Source organism: Myxine glutinosa, chromosome 14 (assembly GCF_964187855.1).
Source record: "Myxine glutinosa chromosome 14, kmMyxGlut1.1, whole genome shotgun sequence".
NCBI lineage: Eukaryota > Metazoa > Chordata > Myxini > Myxiniformes > Myxinidae > Myxine > Myxine glutinosa.
The window spans coordinates 51,972,884-51,991,167 of NC_136274.1; the positions used below are offsets into that span (position 1 = coordinate 51,972,884).

Below are 18,284 nucleotides of genomic sequence, written 5' to 3' on the forward strand. Positions count from 1 at the left end.
GACCACGAGGCAGGGTCGGAGAAGAAAGGCGTGTCTCCACCTCGTCATAGAGGGGAGGAGTGAGCCAGCCCCACTCGACCAACCATGAGACAGGGGTTTGGCTAGAGAGGGCGGAGGAAGAGCGATCGGGGAGGTTCGCAAAGGTTGAGGGGCGGGGCCTATATAACCCAAGGCAGGGCATGTCCAAAGGAGATGAGCTTTTACCGGCAGACGAACGGGAGCCCAAGCCGTTGAGACGAGAGGAGGTCCAAGGCAGATGAGCTTTTACAGAGGAGAGACGAGTACAACGGAAAGAGCTGGGTCGTCAGAGCAAGAGCGCGTAGAGAGGTCCATGACAAGAGCTGAGTTGGTCGTCAGGGGTGGTCAGCCATTGCGTTCAGTGGTTGCGTTCAGTGGTTGCGTTCAGTGGTTGCGTTGGAGAAAGAGTGGTTGGACAAACAAAAGAGAGAGGAGAGAACCCGTCACGCCAGACCCCCCACCAGCGCGTCGGCTCTGACCGTGATCCGACCCGTGATCCGACCCGTGATCCCGCGCACACGACAGTATCGGAGGCATCAGCGGCCGTCGAGGTCCAGCCCGACGTCCCGTGCGGGATCAAGCTCCAGCCAGCTCCGTGCCGTCCTCCCCCTCCAGCCACACACCTCCTTCCAGCCAATCCACTCTGCAATTCCCCGTGTGAGTCGTCTTTGTTTGTTCTGTCCTGGGTAGGTAATTAAGCTTGTATAAGGAATTCACTGTGTCACCTGCGTCTCGTGTCCCTGTACATAATCGTGACTGCTCCTTCTTGATTATATGTGTAAATAATAAATCCCATTACTCTTCTGTCCGTCTTCTCGTCTTATTCCTTTTCCTCTTTGCATTCGGTCGTTTTAGAGTTTTCCAGATTGGGCAGCTGCGGTGCGATATGGCCAAAGTTTGGGGTGAATCGGGTGAGTTGGGGAAGAATCGGGGGAACTGTTAGGTCGCGGTCATACCAACCGCTTGGTCAAAAATAACATCTTAACTGCGACAGTAACTATATATATATATATATATATATATATATATATATATATATACATATATATATATATATATATATATATATATATATATATATATATATATATATTGTTACGGATACGGAGTACGGCTCTCCCCCTTAGCAAGAGGTGGTTAGCCCCTTGTCTTGTTAAGCTGACCGTCTCCGCTCCTGGTACTTGTAACGCTCTCCCGCGGGATGGAACGGATCAGGGTTATGGGTCCAGGGTTTATCCCGAATACCTTTATTCAGCCCTCCGCAGAACAGGGAGACAAGTACCGCTCGAACCCCGGTTTTTGGATGTTCTCGTTGCCGAGCGGTCTTGGCAACACGACGTTTGAGCCATTAACAAATACTAAACCCGATTCATATGCGTCGGCCAAATCGTGCCACAGGTATTCAATGGGGAAATCACAAAGACGATCGGACGAGCATGAAGAAGAAGTCGAAGGTAGGAAATAACAGGATTTATTATTATTTACACAAGACTAAAGGAAGAAAAGCAATCAAAGTAATATACAGAAAATGGAAGGAGCAGAAGGACACAGAGCAATTTCTAGCTTATCTATACAGGCTTAACTTATAACCCAGACAACACAGACAGACAGCCGACAGTCAGACTTACACGGGGATGATGACAGGAATGGCAGGAGGTTCGTTCATCTGGCGAGGTTCCGTGCCGACCCACGACTCTCTCTCGGTAACACTGGGATTCTCCTCTCCAGTACCTCCAACCCAGCTCCAGCCTCGAACCCAGCTCAGCAGCACGCACAGCTTCTCGTACCAGCCCAGTAGTATGTACCCTCCTTGCGCGATTGTCGTACGCATATTTCAAGCGGGGCGTAAAAGGCCCTCGGCCGTTTGGGTCCCGCCCCCGTGCTCTGTTTTGTAGCCTTATATGGCAATGCCACGGTCTTGTTGCCTTATTTGGGTATGGAGCTGAACAGCCCCACCCCCCGTGGCGAGCCACGGGCTTGTAGCCTTACTTGGGCATGGAGCTGAACAGCCCCGCCCCCGTGGCGCGCCATGGGCTTGTCTCTTCTCGGCGACCCCGCCCTTCTTGTCCAAACAGAGCACGGAGCACATATTCACCATGGCAGCGAACGCCGCTTCCAAACCAGGGCCAGTTGAGAGGGCGCGCACCCCACGCTTGTCAAGAGGTTTTGCACAGAGAGGGAGAGTTTGGCTGGGAAATGCAATCCTTGAAGGGGACCTATCTTATTTCATTTGGTGCAATGCAGAGTCAATTAATGGGAAACAGAGCCTTAAACTGGAACACATAATAATGATATAACTATTTAGGGATCCTATGGTTCTCTACGTGTGTGCGATGGACTAACTAAAAGGACGACCTTTGACCTTTACACAATTGGAGGTATTTACAAGGATTACTATTACATTATTTACAGAGGGTGCTATTTACAAACACAGGATTCTCAAATCCGCAACAATATACAGTATATATATATAAAATATACATATCAGTCAGTAGAAGCCAAGAAACAAATTTTCAGTCCCCATGTCAAAGATGCATACAGAGAAACGATCCCACATAAAGAAAGGGAGGGATAAATTTGCGCCTCCTTTGATTTATTCAAGACAATATAAAATACTTCAAAAAGCAAGTAAAAAAAATTATTCAACCCAGGTGGGACTCGAACCTTCACTCCCCAGGTTGGGAGTCTGATGTCTTATCCATTCGGCCATTAACCCAGCACATTAGATTTGGGTAATAATATTTTGAAGAGTTATAATGTGTGTGTGTGTATATATACATCGGCCCGTATGTCTAGTTAATGTTGGATTGGTTTGCTCCCGGATATATATATATATCAGTCACTATGCGATTTCATACCGTCAGTGGTGAACCGCCATTAAGGTATCCCATCCAGCTATGCTGTACCTTAATGGGAGCGATAAGTGCCATCTGCCACATGGCACATTACCTCTGGTATCCACTCATTATATGGAATCCCCTGGATGCAGCCGGGAGCAAACCAATCCAAATATATGTGCAGTTCTCCAGCTTTCAATGAGCGCAAGTAATGACGTCACTGCCATGTACATACGCTCTGCCTGTCAAGCTCTCAAGAGAACCCTCTGACAGAGCAGAATTTTTGATCTTAGTTCAGATACTGTCATAAGTGTATGCAAAACTCACAGTTACCGACCTGGTTTCGCCCTTTTGGGGCTCATTAGGGCAACGCAGTGAGTACTGTATTGGGCCCAGGTGGGACTCGAACCTTCACTCCCCAGGTTGGGAGTCTGATGTCTTATCCATTCAGCCATTAACCCAGCACATTAGATTTGGGTAATAATATTTTGAAGAGTTATAAAGTGTGTGTGTGTGTGTATATATATATGTATGTATATATATATATCTATATATATCTATATATATCTATATATATATATATATATATATATATATATATATATATATATATATATATATATATATATATATATATATATATATATATATATATATATATATATATATATATATATATATATATATATATATCAGTCACTATGCGATTTCATACTATTTCATCAGTCACTATTTCATTTCATACGTCATTACTACTGACTCTTCACCACTGATGGTATGAAATCGCATAGTGACTGGTATATAACCGAAAGGTTTTCAGAGTCATAGGTGTATGCAGTACTTGGAAAACCATTCAGGTCCGCACAACTTTTAGTCCAACGGTTTGGTTTAATTGCATTTAGATCATCACATCATTCCTGTAAGTAGAAATACACAATAAGCATACGATGCGACATCTCATAAAGCCATTCATATCAGTCAATGCAAGCAAGCTAGATATTCTATAAAGGCGTACCATTAACGAGGCTACCGATGTAACATGTCACAAGGGAGAAGTCTCGGAGCACTGACACAGCAACGGGTCTTATAGTCACGCCCCTAGTGGGGGACAACAATGACAGCGAGCAGCGAGCATCCCCACCCGGGTTCAGTACGGATACGATTTCACTACATTCACCCCCCGTCAGAATTATACGGCCGCGTGGCTAAAAGCGAGTGAGCGTCAGCATGGGCGCGGAGTATTAGTCGGCCCAACCGTAGCGGGCCGGGCGGCGAATTTCTCTGCCAGCACGCGTTCGAAATTCCCCGGGTACGGCGTCTCGTAACCCTGTATCCCCGGTGTCAGAGGCGTCAACAGGGTCGGGTGATGAAGGGGGTAACGCCAAGTCGTCGGACCCGGGCAGTCTCGACGGGGGGAGGGTCGGTGGACTGTCGGCGATGGGAGCGTCGGGAGAGGTCATAGTCTCATAGACGGGTTCGACTGGTTCGTCCGATTCCCTACTAAGGTCGTCGACCCCGCAAGGGGCAAGATGACGAACGGAGACAGTAGTCTCACGACCATCAGACGTCATCACACGAGCATGCTCAGGATTAGCCTGGAGAATCTGCACTTTGTCCACAAGGGGGTCGTACTTGCTCGCGCGAACTGCCCGTTTAAGGTAGGCCGGCCCGGGCCCAGCGAGCCAACTGGGCAAAGACCGTATACACCCCGAGCTCCTGGGGTGGTGGAAAAGACGCTCGTGGGGAGTTTGGTTAGTTGCCGTACTCAGGAGTGCCCGGATTGAGTTCAACGCCGCAGGTAGCGACCAAGCCCATTTATCGAGGCCCCGGCCGTGGGTCCGGAGATGGAGCATGACGGCCCTCCAGATAATCCCGTTGAAGCGTTCGATCTGCCCATTAGCCTGGGGTCTATACGGCGTGGTGTAACTAGACGCAACGTTGTTTTGGAGTAGATAGCCGCGCACCTCCTGAGACAAGAAGACTGCACCCCGGTCGGTATGGACATAGGCCGGGTAACCGAACATTGAGAACAAGTTCTGTAAGCAACGCATCACCGTGGCAGCAGTCATGTCCGCGCACATATAAGCAAAGGGGAATCGTGAGTACTCATCAACGATAGTGAGCAGATAGCGAGAGCCGCTCGACACCGGCAAAGGGCCCTTGAAATCCATCGCCAAGCGTTCCCACGGGCGTGTAGCCTTCACCAGAGTCCCCATAGGGGGGTTATAGAAACGCGGTTTGATTTCCGCGCAGATAGCGCAGTCGCGACAGATACGGCGGATATCGTCAATCGAGTAAGGGAGATTCCCACTCCGCACGAAATGAGCGAAACGCGTTACGCCGGGATGGCCCGCAGTAGCATGCAGCACCCGTAGGCCCTCCAACGAGGTGATACCAGCACATGTAGTGGGGCGCGATAAGGCATCGGCGGCCTGGTTATCCTTCCCTGGGCGATATTTGATGGTGTAACAGAAGTCGGCGAGTTCGATACGCCAGCGAGTGATTTTCTCGTTCTTAATGCGCTGGGCGTGTAAGGTGTCGTACATGAACGCAACGCTTTGCTGGTCCGTGATGATTTGGAAGCTCCGCCCGAGTAGGTACGGGCGCCATCGCCGAATAGACTCGACGATCGCATACGCTTCCTTTTCAACGGACGAGTGCCGCCGCTCAGCGGAGGTAAGAGTCCGTGAAAAGAAAGCCACGGGACGTCCCCCTTGGGAGAGGGTCGCCGCGATGGCCTGATCCGAGGCGTCACTTTCGAGGACGAACGAGCCGCTCTCGTCAATGGTTGCTACGGCGGCTCGGGCGATGTCGGTCTTAAGTCCTTCAAAGGCCGTCAATGCGGCCGAACTCAGGGGAAAGGTGTCGCAGGCCACAAGGGGGCGAAGTTTCGCGGAGAAATTTTGCACCCATTTGGAGTAATGGGCGAACAGCCCAAGGGCGCGTTTCAGGGAAGCCCGATCGCAGGGAGGGGCCATGTCGAGCAAAGGTCGCAGACGTTCCTTATCCGGAGAGACAGAGCCATGGGTCACGGTGTACCCCAGAAGATCTATGGTGCGTAGGGAGTATCGGCACTTATCCTCGTTCATAGTTAAGTGATACCGTTGCGCGACCTCAAGGAAGCGCTTCAGATTAGCGTCATGGTGCCCTTGGTCATATCCACAAACCGTAAGGTTATCGAGGTAGACGAAAACATCGGTTAAGTGCTCCCGCGCAACGAGGTCATCCATGGCCCTCTGGAAACAAGCGACCCCGTTCGTCACCCCAAAGGGCAATCGTGTAAATTGGTACAACCGCTGCCCCGACTCGAAAGCGGTATAGATACGATCCGCCCTAGAGATAGGGATCTGGTGGTACGCACTACGGAGATCGAGAGTACTATAGACCGAATACTGGGACACCTGTTGCACTAGCGCGTCCATCCCCGGAAGGGGGTAGGCATCCAGCTGTGTAAAGCGGTTAATCGTTTGGGAATAGTCGATTACCATGCGTTTGCGATGGGCCTCACTGCGCACCACTAAGACCTGGGCACGCCACGGTGACCTACTAGGTTCTATGATGCCGTCTTTCAAGAGCTGAGTCGTTTCGTCCGCAATGAATTGCATGTCCGCGCGGGAGTAGCGTCTCGATTTTACCGCGACAGGGGTACAGTCGGAGGTTAGATTGGGGAACAGCGAAAGTGGACGGACGTCCATTTGCGCTAGGGCGCACACCGTTAGCGCGTCGTCCGCCCCCACAACAAGAGTGTCAGGCCCACCGAACTCCATTACCAGACGTCCATGCAGCTTAAGAAAATCGTGTCCTAGCAGAATATCAGCACATAATGCGGGTAAAACCATAAGGTGTACATCAGGGAAAACCCGTCCCTTTAGCACTAGTTTCAATCGGCATTCCCCTTTTGTGCTAAGCCGGAGTCCCTGGGATGCCATGAAGATCCGTCGTGTAGACCGCCCGATCCGCCATCCATGCCTGAGCACAAGTCGCTGGTCGATAAAACTATCCGTAGATCCGGTGTCCACCAAGGCCTGAACACAATGGCCCTCAACCATAAGGGGAATAAGGGCTTGAGCCAGGCCAGACGAGGCAGCTGGGAGCGGGACTGAGCCCCCCGAATGGGTCGGACCAGCCTCGCGGGTGGATCCTACACCAGCAGCAGTTTTGCGATCGTGGCCGGAGTCTGCGTTGACCATGGGGAATCCATTATCGTCATCAGAGGGCTTTCCCCAGCATTCCGGTGTTTCGCGATTCAAAATCCGATGAGAAAAGGCCTCAGTAGTATTTGACATCGCCTTTTGACACTCCTGGCAGATAAAGGCTTCCGTTGTAGCCGAAATCGCCTTTTTCGTTTGGTCGCTTTGACAAAAGGCTTCCGTAGTATTCGAAATCGCCTTTTTCGTTTGGTCGCTTTGACACAAGGCTTCCGTAGTAGTATTCGAAATCGCCTTTTTCGTTTGGTCGCTTTGACAAAAGGCTTCCGTAGTATTCGAAAGCTGTTTCTTCCCTTGCGTGGCTCGAGGTTTGGCCAAGGACGCGGCCTTTGTCCCCGATGGAGAATGAGACGGTGGTGGCTTTCCGGTGGCGCCAGTCAAGGTTGTCTGAGCGCCCAGCGGGCCGCAGCGAGGGGCCCTCCCCTTCGAAGACGGGTAAGGCGCTGGGCTCGTGGGTTCTGCTACAAGCCCGTTCAAGGTTGCCGCGCCTGCGCGACCGCGGCTGCGCGGGTCGAAGGGCCGCGAGCCGCGTGCCGATTTCTTGCACACTTTCGCGTAATGTCCCTTTAGCGAGCACAAATGGCAAATAGCGTCACGTGCCGGACACACGACTCGGGCATGACGAGGCCCTCCACAAAAAAAACATGCGGCCCCGCGCAAGGCCTTGGGTCTGCTGGTCGTAACGGCAGCTGTCAGGGTAGGGTCATCCTCCGGAGCATCCCGGAGTTCAGCAGGCGGATCCACGTCCTCGTCAGTGGTCCTCTCCGGCCGGGCGTGTAGTGAGGTGCCCGCCAAAAGGCGCGTGCGATCATAGGCGTTCGATTGCATCCGTGCTTCAGTATACACCGTCGCTTGCTCAACCGCCGTAGCGAAGGTCAGGTCGGTCTTCTCCAAGAGTTTGAGACGTAGTTCCTGAGAGGAGACCCCTGCTATGAAGGCATCTAAAAGTCGATCATCTTTAGCCTGCTCGGGAGTCCGTGGCTGGGCGCTGTCCAGCATGAGCTGCCGGAGCTCCTGGGCGTAATGATCCATAGGCTCGTTGGGTTGCTGCCGTCGCGTCTGCAGCAAATAACGCGCATACACAGGGCTTTTTTCTTTTATATAAAGCCGCTTGAGCTCCGCGACGGTAAGATCATACGTCGTGCATTGAGCGACCGAGTGGTAGACCCGGTAGTCGATTTTTGAGTGTAATATTGCCAGCTTCGCGGCAGGCGTCGGAGCGGTATCAGGCTCATTAAAGAGATGCTCCAGTTGCTTGAGCCAGTGCTTGAGTTGCAAGCCTCCGTCCGTGGCTTGTGGGTCGGCGCTGAAAATGGACACCGTCAACGTCTTGTTGCCAGCCATGTCAGCAGATCATAAATGCAATTAAGTGTTGTGGAAAACCATTCAGGTCCGCACAACTTTTAGTCCAACGGTTTGGTTTAATTGCATTTAGATCATCACATCATTCCTGTAAGTAGAAATACACAATAAGCATACGATGCGACATCTCATAAAGCCATTCATATCAGTCAATGCAAGCAAGCTAGATATTCTATAAAGGCGTACCATTAACGAGGCTACCGATGTAACATGTCACAAGGGAGAAGTCTCGGAGCACTGACACAGCAACGGGTCTTATAGTCACGCCCCTAGTGGGGGACAACAATGACAGCGAGCAGCGAGCATCCCCACCCGGGTTCAGTACGGATACGATTTCACTACAAACATGTCGACATGTCGACCATCATGGTGACCAAAACGATCCCTCACTTTACACGTAAAATTTACTCTGCGTTCAATAGATGGTAATACTTCTCCCAAAGATCACCAAAATGCAAAGCAAAACTGGCAGTTGGTCACATGGGAAGTCATTTCTTACAAATAAGTTTATTCAAAAGAGTACGGGGATGAGGAAGGACAAGACACTATAAATAATGGAACATATCTGGTGGTCTACAGGCACAAATAGGGAAGAAGGGAGCACAATCTTGTGTACAGTGGAACTGAACCGCACTACTGGAGCCAGAAAACCTGATCAAACCAGAACAAAGGGGCAGGTGAGGGCTTAAGGCATGCACGCTGGCATGGTTTACACCACGACCCGTGGTCATACAAGCTGGTACGGCACATGACGAAGGTGAGAGGATGCCAATGAGGTTATGGAAGGGAGATTGTGTGTGCAGTCTCTCAATGGTCCTTTTTGGAATAGCGATGAAGTGGAGAAAGAGCTTGTATGACTGTTAGAAGCAGATTACACGTGCGAACATGCATGTGTGCAACTTTTATTACCTTTGGGACCACCTTCATGCACAGCAGAGTACTCCTTGTTGGCTGCCCAATGCCAGTAGGCAGTGCCACAAAAGCACCCAGTCCCTCTCTAGAGCTCGGCAGCTCACTATACGGCTGTGGCCTGCTGTCTTTGGATAAATGGATGATGTGTTTCCATGCCATTACAACTAGTGCCTTCCTGGTGTCTTGGTGCTCACAAGTACTCTGCCTACACAGGAGGTTTTAAGCAACACAAGCTCTATAATGGATGGTCATTGCCCCCCCCCCCCCATCCCCTTCCCGCTCCCCCTCAATGCACATATTACATATACTTATCTCCAACAGATCCTTAATAAAAGCGTAAAACGGATCTACCCAAACCAAGTTGTTCTAAGCACATTTTAACGATGGATCCCAGGCCCTTCGAAATACCAACAATGGGGTGTGAGCGGTCATACTAATTACTAAATGATACCAACCAGGCAGGAAATGTTAGCCTGTTAACCTGGCTCAACATGTGCTAGTCTAAGCCATTTAAACAGAACAAAAGATAAATTTTCATTGAGTGACGCTTCTATTTTACAAAAGCAATCACTTTATAGAAGGCAAAATGGTAAGGGGGAAAAAAAGAAAAAAAGACTATAATGAAACCTTCAAATTGCCGACCAATGCTGACCAGGCAAGTAATGCTAAGCTTCGAGTTACAAAAAATAAAAAAGGAACCAAAATTGTCTGTCAACTATAGAGTTTATAGAACACTTTACTCCACACACTTATATCATTTTTGTATACATAGTCAAGGCTCATGGAAGAGCTATCTGAACAAAATAGACATGGACAAACAAGGCATGCAGACAACGATGAGGGGTAGGGAATAATTCAAGGGGTAGACAAGATGGATAAAAACCACCTTTAGAGGCCATTTTTCCCCGCAAGCGGGGGTTGGCCTTTTTCGGGAACCGTGGTTGTTGTTGTTTTTCGGTCCCCTTTTTGAAGCAATGTTTTACGGCCGGATGCCCTTCCTGACGCCAACCCTTTTTGCCCGCCTTTAACGACAAACAGGGAATTACCAGTGAACTGGTACTCAATTAGCCGACCTCGGAAGGATGACAGGTTGAGTCAACCCCCCTGGCGTTAATTCAGCGATCGACCGGGATTCGAACCCAGGATCCTAGGATCCTAAGCTGGCACCCTAGCCGCTAGCCCAACACCAGACAAGATGGATACATAAACAAAATTCAGGAAGGGTCGGGGTGATTTAACAGGTGTAGAAAAGATTGTGGTTTTGGATGGGGGGGTGATTTGAGACAGTAGTGAACAGCCATTTAAGACCTCGAGGGAAGATTGAGATTGTAGAGAAAAAGGGCATTGGAAAAGTCTTAAACTTGCTTTGGGAAGAAGGGACGCTTGGGGCTTGAGCACGATCCACGATCGTTTTGTTCGTGAACCTTGCGTAACAGGCGTGATGGTAACCACATAGAAATATGCGCCACCATATTTGTCAGAACACAGATTCTAGAGACTGTCAGGCCATGACAACGTGACTGCCAATTATAATAGCTGCTCTGCCCTCAAAGTCCTGCTAAGCAGAAGCTTTTTGAAAAGTTGACAAAAAGGAGATTTGTATTCTCCAGTGTTCAAGTATATGATTAAATTGAAATAAAATAAAGATTTTAAAAGATGTAGAAACATTATTTTTTTCCCAGAAGTTTACTGCTGTTGATGCAGCATCTTTTACACCACCTTATTACCTCTGCCACCAAAGGTGGATGGAGGTTATGTTTTCACCCCTGTCTGTATGTCTGTTTGTGAACAGCATATCTCAAAAAGATGTGGACGGATTCAGACGAAATCTGGCAGAGATGTAGCGTATGTGACGAGGACGAAATGATTAGATTTTCGTGAAGATCTGGATTCAGATCCGGCAAGTGTAATTTTTAAGTGATTCTTCACCATTGGGAGATAGGGCCAAAACGATACATAGCAGGCTATCTCAAAAACGTTATGGACGGATTTGGACGAAACCTGGTGGACAGGTTGTGTGTGTTACAAGGAAGAATCGATCCAATTTTGGTGAAGATCCGGATCCGGCTAGTCGAAATTTTTCAGTGATTATTCACCATTGGAGCCTGGTGTTGGCTTAGCGGTTAGGGTGCCGGCTTGGGACCCTAGGATCCTGGGATCCTCGGATTGAATCCCGGTCAATCGCTGAATTAACACCAGCGGGGTTGACCCCGCCTGTCATCCTTCCGAGGTCGGCAAAATTGAGTACCAGTTCACTGGTAATTCCCTGTGTGTCACAAGAGGTGACTAACAGGGTTGGCGGCAGGAAGGGCATCCGGCCATAAAACATTGCTTCAAAAAGGGGACCAAGGTGCCCGAAAAATGCCAACCCCTGCTCTGCGGGGAAAAATGGCCTCTAAAGGTGGTTCTTCTTTCTTCTTTCTATTCACCATTGGGAGATAGGGCCAAAAACGATATATAGCAGGATATCTCAAAAGGTTGTGGACGGATGATTTTGATTAAATGTGATTCTGTATTGTGATTTTTCTGACCTACTCTGGGATACAAAACAAACTGTTCACCTGGTGGGGTATGCTCTCTTCCAAGTGCCATTCTAGTTTAACATTTAACAAGAGCTATCCGTGCCTGTTGTTTGTGTCCTTTAAAACCAAGTTTCCTGTTTGAAATGATTTTCTATTTGGACTGGCAGATATGCAGACAGAGTAAAAACATTATCACACTCCTCTCTGCACACGCACGATCAGGAGAAATTCAGAGCCAAAGCACTGTTGAACTCCAGGTTCATTTTCCAATTTGGTCCCAAAATATAGCATTCAATTGGAAAGAAGTTGTTCTTGGATCATAAACTGCCATTTGTAGACAAACACAGACAAACAGACAAACATGCCATTGGCTTAACCCTGCTTTTCGCTTCACGTGTTCAGGGTAATTATCAATATCGTTCGGTGATTCGTGGGGAAAAACTGAATGTAGCACTGTATCAAATAAATAATAAGTGAATAACACAGTTAAAGCCTTACAGACAATAAACCGTGTTGTTAAAACCACGATATTAAATTGTCAACGTGCCAAATGACATCAATTGTTTTCATAGCAAATTTGCACCTCCACCGATCAGGGTCATTAAAATATCTACTTTACCTAGAACAAGGTTGGCTGTAAACAGGGTTGTGACCATTAAACCAGTGAACACAAAATTACAGGAGAACATAATCTCATGGGGTGAAAATGAGCAAGATTGTTGCATTTATTCCCAAGTTACAGCTGGATCTAGGTGAATAGTTATTTAGTTGGGGGAGGAATCAAGGAGATTGCTTTTATACGAGGAGGAAAGGCCTAGTTCCACATCCTCTAGAACAAAGCACCCACTGAAAGTATAAACTGGCTTCTCACACAGCTCCACACCTCAAAATGGTGTGCTGATAAAGGGTGTGAAATTACATGAAATCAGGACCTACAACAGACCAAATGAAATTGAATTTAGAAGGAGCATGAAAGGGAAAGGGAAGGAGGGAACTTGTACCGAGCTGACGCTGAAGTTCCTCGCGGCGTTCCTTAGCCAAGCGTACTCGTTCGTCCGTAGATGAACTCGAGACATCTATCCCTGGGTAACATCGCAATGGAAGACGTTGGAATTAGGCCAAGACAGTCAAGTCAATGCCTATATGGAATTTAACACCCCAAAGCGGAATTAGGCCTGGCAGACATCTTGATGGTGCTCATGCAGTTAAGGTGCCAGGCATTGGAACTTTCATGATCCACCAGCACTCAAGTGTTATATCAGCAAATGATGACTGGTGAACTTGACAAGACGTGCTGTGGCGATATCAGCCAGAGCAGTTTACCTGCTTTAGCAGCTGTTGGGGCGGATGGTGAGGAGGTGGGATGAGGAGAAGAGGGGATGTCCAAGCCCTGCGAGCTCTCCTGGTCCTCTAGAGACAGCAAAGAAAGTTGACAGAATCGAGATCGTCACGTTTGTATCAATCCCGTGTGAGTCAGGTGTAAGCAGCGACTCGACAGTACACAACAATAAAGTTTTAAAACACCAAAACAACATTCGATTGGACACTTCTTCCCAAAATGCAATGCGGTTCCTAACCAAATATGACAGAACTTTACTTACCGATTTACACTACCGGTCAAAAGTTTTAGAACACTTCAATTTTTCCAGTTTTTATTGAAATTTAAGCAATTCAAGTCCAGTGAATAACCTGAAATGGTACAAAGGGTAAGCAGTAAGACAGACAGACCATTATAACCCTTAAAAGTGGAGGTATTTCCTTTAGAGAAATTGCAAAGAAAGCCAAGGTGTCAGTGAGTACAGTTTCCTACACCATCAAAAGGCACTTGGAAACTGGAGGAAGCTCTGACAGGAAGAGGTCTAGCAGACCCAAAGCCACAACAGAATCAGAAGACAAGTTTCTGAGTCAATAGCTTGCGTGATAGGTGGCTCACAGGACAACAACTTCAAGCACAGCTTAACACTGGTCGAAGTAAGCAAGTGTCAGTTTCAACTGTGAAGAGAAGACTTTGAGCTGCAGGTTTGACAGGTCGAGTGGCAGTAAGAAAGCAATTGCTAAGATGGCAAAATAAGAAAAAGAGGCTTTCCTGGGCCATGAAGCACCACCAGTAAACTATTGAAGACGAAAGAAGGTCTTATGGACCGATTAATCAAAATTTAAAATCTTTGGTTCATCACGCAGGGTTTTTGTACGCCGTTGAGTAGGCGAAAGGATGGTTCCTCAGTGTGTGACACCAACTGTCAAACATGGAGGAGGAAGCGTGATGGTCTGGGGCTCTTTTGCTGGATCCAGAGTCGGCGACTTGCACAGAGTGACTGACACCCTGAACCAAAAGGGCTACCACAGCATTTTGCAGCGCCATGCAATACCCTCTGGTATACGCCTAGTTGGTCAGGGGTTCATCCTACAGCAACATAATGACCCTAAACACACCTCCAGGCTATGTCAAAACTACCTTCGAGGAAAAGAACAAGATGGTAGGCTTCAAATCATGGAATAGCCAGCACAGTCTCCAGACTTAAACCCCATCGAGCTGGTTTGGGATGAACTGGACAGAAGGGTGAAAGCAAAGCAACCTACAAGTGCAACACATTTGTGGGAACATCTGCAACAGTGTTGGGAAGAACTTCCCAAACAATATTTGATTTCCATTGTAGAAGGAATGCCACGAGTGCGTTCGGCGGTTATATCTGCAAAAGGTGGCTACTTTGCTGAGTGAAAAATTTAAATTAAATGTTGTTAAACAAAATGATTCTATGATTTTTTTTTTTTCATCTCCAATTGTTTATTTTTTCTGTGCTTAATTTCAGAGTACATTCAGACATTAAACTGGGTACACATTTCAATAAAAACTGGAAAAATTGAGGTGTTCCAAAACTTTTGACCGGTAGTGTATTTCAAGAATGGAACCAATTAAAAATAAACGAATATTTAAAAAATTCCCACGATTTTGAAAAAGAAGCTAGAAAAAGTTGCACAAAAAAGGCAATACTTTGCAAGAAAATAATTCCACCATTGAACTTCAAAAGTGGGACAGGGTGCAGCGGGGAAGCAGCAAAATGCCTCAAACCAAAAGTAATGCGACAATGTGCTGCAAGGGCGATGCAGCGTACAATGGTTAGATTCAAGTAAGGAAGAGATGACGGTGCAATAGAACCAAGTTTTACAATTCCAACGGTTCACATCATGAAACACCTATTTGGTACCAAATGGCTCGTATTTTCACAACGAGATCAAATAATAAAATTAAATAAATAAATATGAATATAAATATAAATACGCTACACATACACATCCCCCTAACGTGACGAGGCAGCAGTGCACAAAACGTCAAAAGGTCAGTGTGCTCCTTTTGTTTTACTTTTTTATATATCTATATATATATATCTATATCTCTATCACACTTGCCCGTCTCCAATCAGCAAGCGGTTGCATCACGATTACAACTTGTTATTTTGTTTCCATCCTTCACCCCATGTCACCACCTCCAGGTCAGCCTATTCACATACCACTTGCCACCCACCCCTGTACCGCTCTCCACCAAAAACTATTCATTTTACAGCTGGCCCTGCCACACAGTCAGAAATCCACAGCTGTTGAACAATTCCTTGGCACCAGCAACCCCATTGCACTGTCAATCATTCATCCGCACAAACCTCAGCCAATACGAGAACGTAACTCCACAAATGAAACTTTGCCAACTGCCTTCGACTCTCTCTGTGCACAATAGTGATCTGAACGTGCTCATCCTGGTGACATGCACCCGTTCGGTGGGGCAAATTAAAAGCCATGCGGGTAACTGTGATTAGGTTATTTGAGGGTAGGGTGTGGCACCATGGTGGAGAAAAATATATATATATATATAAATAAAGAACCAGTGACACCACGCAGCATACCAATGGGAGCGGCGTGTGGCAAAGTTAATGGGGCTCATACATCACAACCAATCCAGCCAGGAAGCATTGCCATAGCGATGAAGGAAAGTGTCTGAACAAAAGTCCAAAGTCTAAATCCAGTTCAAACGACATTAAAAGTCCTTTATTACTTAGATTTTTTTTTTTTTTTTTTTACTCTCTTTAATGCTCACACAGCTATACAGTATGGACCATTTCACACAGCCTTTCAAGAAAAAATTGTCAAACAATATCCAAACACAGAGTTTAGGTACAATCTGTCGGTGTCAAAGTTGTACAAGAAAAAGTCGGCCTGCAACCTCTAAAACACACAGTCCAAAAAAGTTCACAACTTTTAGTAAGCTACAAACATGCAGACATCCCACAAGTTGGTAAACAAATGGGTGTGACAATTAGGGACAGGATTAAACCAAATATAAATAAATAAATAAAAACAAACAGGCCTTGCCTTCATCATGTCGCCGTGAAACAGAGTTCCGAGACAGCGCTATAAGGGCAACCAGGTCAGGAACTTCGCATCGGCCGGCAACCGACAAGACCACATCAGGCTCCATGAGCACTTTCTACTCCTGGTAGAAATGTGACCCATTTAAGATCACTTGGGATGCTCTAGGCTTGGAGGCAGCCGTTATTAGGGAGACAATGTCATGCCTGAACCCGAACCGATGGTTGCGGAAGAATGCAGAGAAGAGGAGGAGGAAGAGGAGGATAAATGAATGGAATGGTAGGTGGAGCAAATGTCTGCGAAACAATAAACCTCAGTTTTCAAGGGCTGAATTATTTAAATGCGAGTGGGAGAGGGAGAGGTGGAATTTAGGAAGGAAGGACCTGGGATAGAGATGACAAAGGGTGATGCTTTGAAAATAAAAGTTTGAAGGTTAAAGAAGGAATATGGGCACAAAAGTGGCAACAAACAGTGTACAAAGCTTCTCGAAGCAGGATAAAACCCCCAGCCACCTCGCTTTTGTCACCTCTGACTGTCCATCCTCCATCCCCTCAAACTGTTCTCTTCCCAAACAGAGTCCGAGAGACATTCCACTCAAAAAGCTCCTTTTGCAGCTGCGGATGAACCTTACGCATCAAATTCCCAAGCATGAACTGTATCCCTCTAATCCTCCCCTCACGTTCCCCACTTCCAGAGCAGCTAGGCCTTTCGTCTGTAGAGAAGCTATGGGATCGATTTCCAGTTTGACAATATATTTTGATCTCAGTTTGATCTCCAATTTGAAAATGGCTGCAGAGCAAAACCATCACAAACCAAGATTGTTGGTACACAGCCTCAGGTGAGCAAACTAAGGAATTAAAAATGTAATAATAATAATAATGATAATAATAATAATGATAATAGGGATGGAAGGTAGATATTGCAAAGGGAGGGGGGATAATTGGGAGAATGCAAAGGCAGTAAGAATCGAGTAGAAGAGATGAGGGGGAGAGTGCGAGGGAAGGAGGGGTGGAAGTTCCAACTCACAGTTTCCTCCACATTTTTTTCCCTGACAACAGCAAAACAAAGTTTTAAAACAAGGCAGACTTGCTCTTAAAAGCAGCATGGCAATGTGCCAGTATGACGCAGAGCCATCCTCTTTCTGACAACGATAGGGAATAAATAATGGAACAGTTCAATAATGACAAGCTTCATGCATTGGCTGAGCTTTGCTCACGGAAGCGACTGCATCACCAGGGCACCTCTTACAGCATGGCAGCTGTCATTACATCACCGACTCCAAATAGCATTTCGGTCCAACCCAAGTGCTATTATACATGCTGGGAAGTGGTGCCGGGACAAATAAGGAAACACATGGGGGTGGGGGTGGGGATAGAACCAGAATGACAATTTTCTGACAATGCGGTGCAAAGTAAAACTTTTTTAAATGACCACAAGCAGCACAAAGATAGACAGACACAAGCACACAAACAGAGACATCAACAGACCGGATATAAAAACAAAACATATGTCACCCACAGGGTGAACCGTATCTTGCCATTTGACCTTGACCTTAATAATTTCGTATGGTGAATAGTATGTCTTCATGACCAACGCACATGAAATATTGAAAGATTTTGATGAGAACTGAGGAAATAATTTTTTCATGAAAATTCCGTTTTTTCATCATGACGTCATCAAATGACGTCATAGCGTCAAACTGTTTACAGATCTGGGAAGCACTCATCAAGGGCATTCATATGAGGTATTACTCGATATGGTACCTACGATTTCAAAATTTGACCTTGGGGTCAATAATTTTCGACCTCAGCGCTAACCATGAACGTCAAGGCCGTTCGCCACCAAAAACTGATCAGCTGTGCACTAGACCATATACTACAATATTGTAAAGTTTCGAGCTGATTCGACTAACAATACTCAAAAAATAAGGGTTTTGTTGACCTCCATGATTGACCGCAAAGTGACCTTGACCTTTGACCTTGACCTTCATAATTTTGTGTGCTAAAGGGTATCTCTAAAAGACTCTGATATGCGAACTTACAAGAGTTTCCAAAGGGAACTGTGCT

General features: G+C 46.9%; 1 protein-coding gene across 23 annotated transcripts in view; it reads right to left on the minus strand.

Moving 5' to 3' along the window:
* The window catches only part of LOC137439766 (uncharacterized), a 99,804-nt gene that overhangs the window by 55,079 nt on the left and 26,441 nt on the right, over positions 1–18,284 (minus strand). For 11 of the 23 annotated variants that reach the window (XM_078768247.1, XM_068135842.2, XM_078768246.1 and 8 more), the window contains exons 1-3: positions 16,222–16,456; positions 13,183–13,269; positions 12,861–12,941 (exon numbers count right to left, since the gene is read on the minus strand). The exons of 5 other annotated variants lie outside the window; for them this stretch is intronic. In XM_078768247.1, coding sequence (XP_078624373.1) covers positions 12,861–12,941; positions 13,183–13,269; positions 16,222–16,327 — 274 coding nt within the window. In that variant the 5' untranslated portion in view covers positions 16,328–16,456. Of the gene's footprint in view, positions 1–12,860; positions 12,942–13,182; positions 13,270–16,221; positions 16,457–18,284 lie in introns of those variants that run through there. 7 more of the 23 variants (XM_078768242.1, XM_068135838.2, XM_078768252.1 and 4 more) reach the window with 1 other exon arrangement.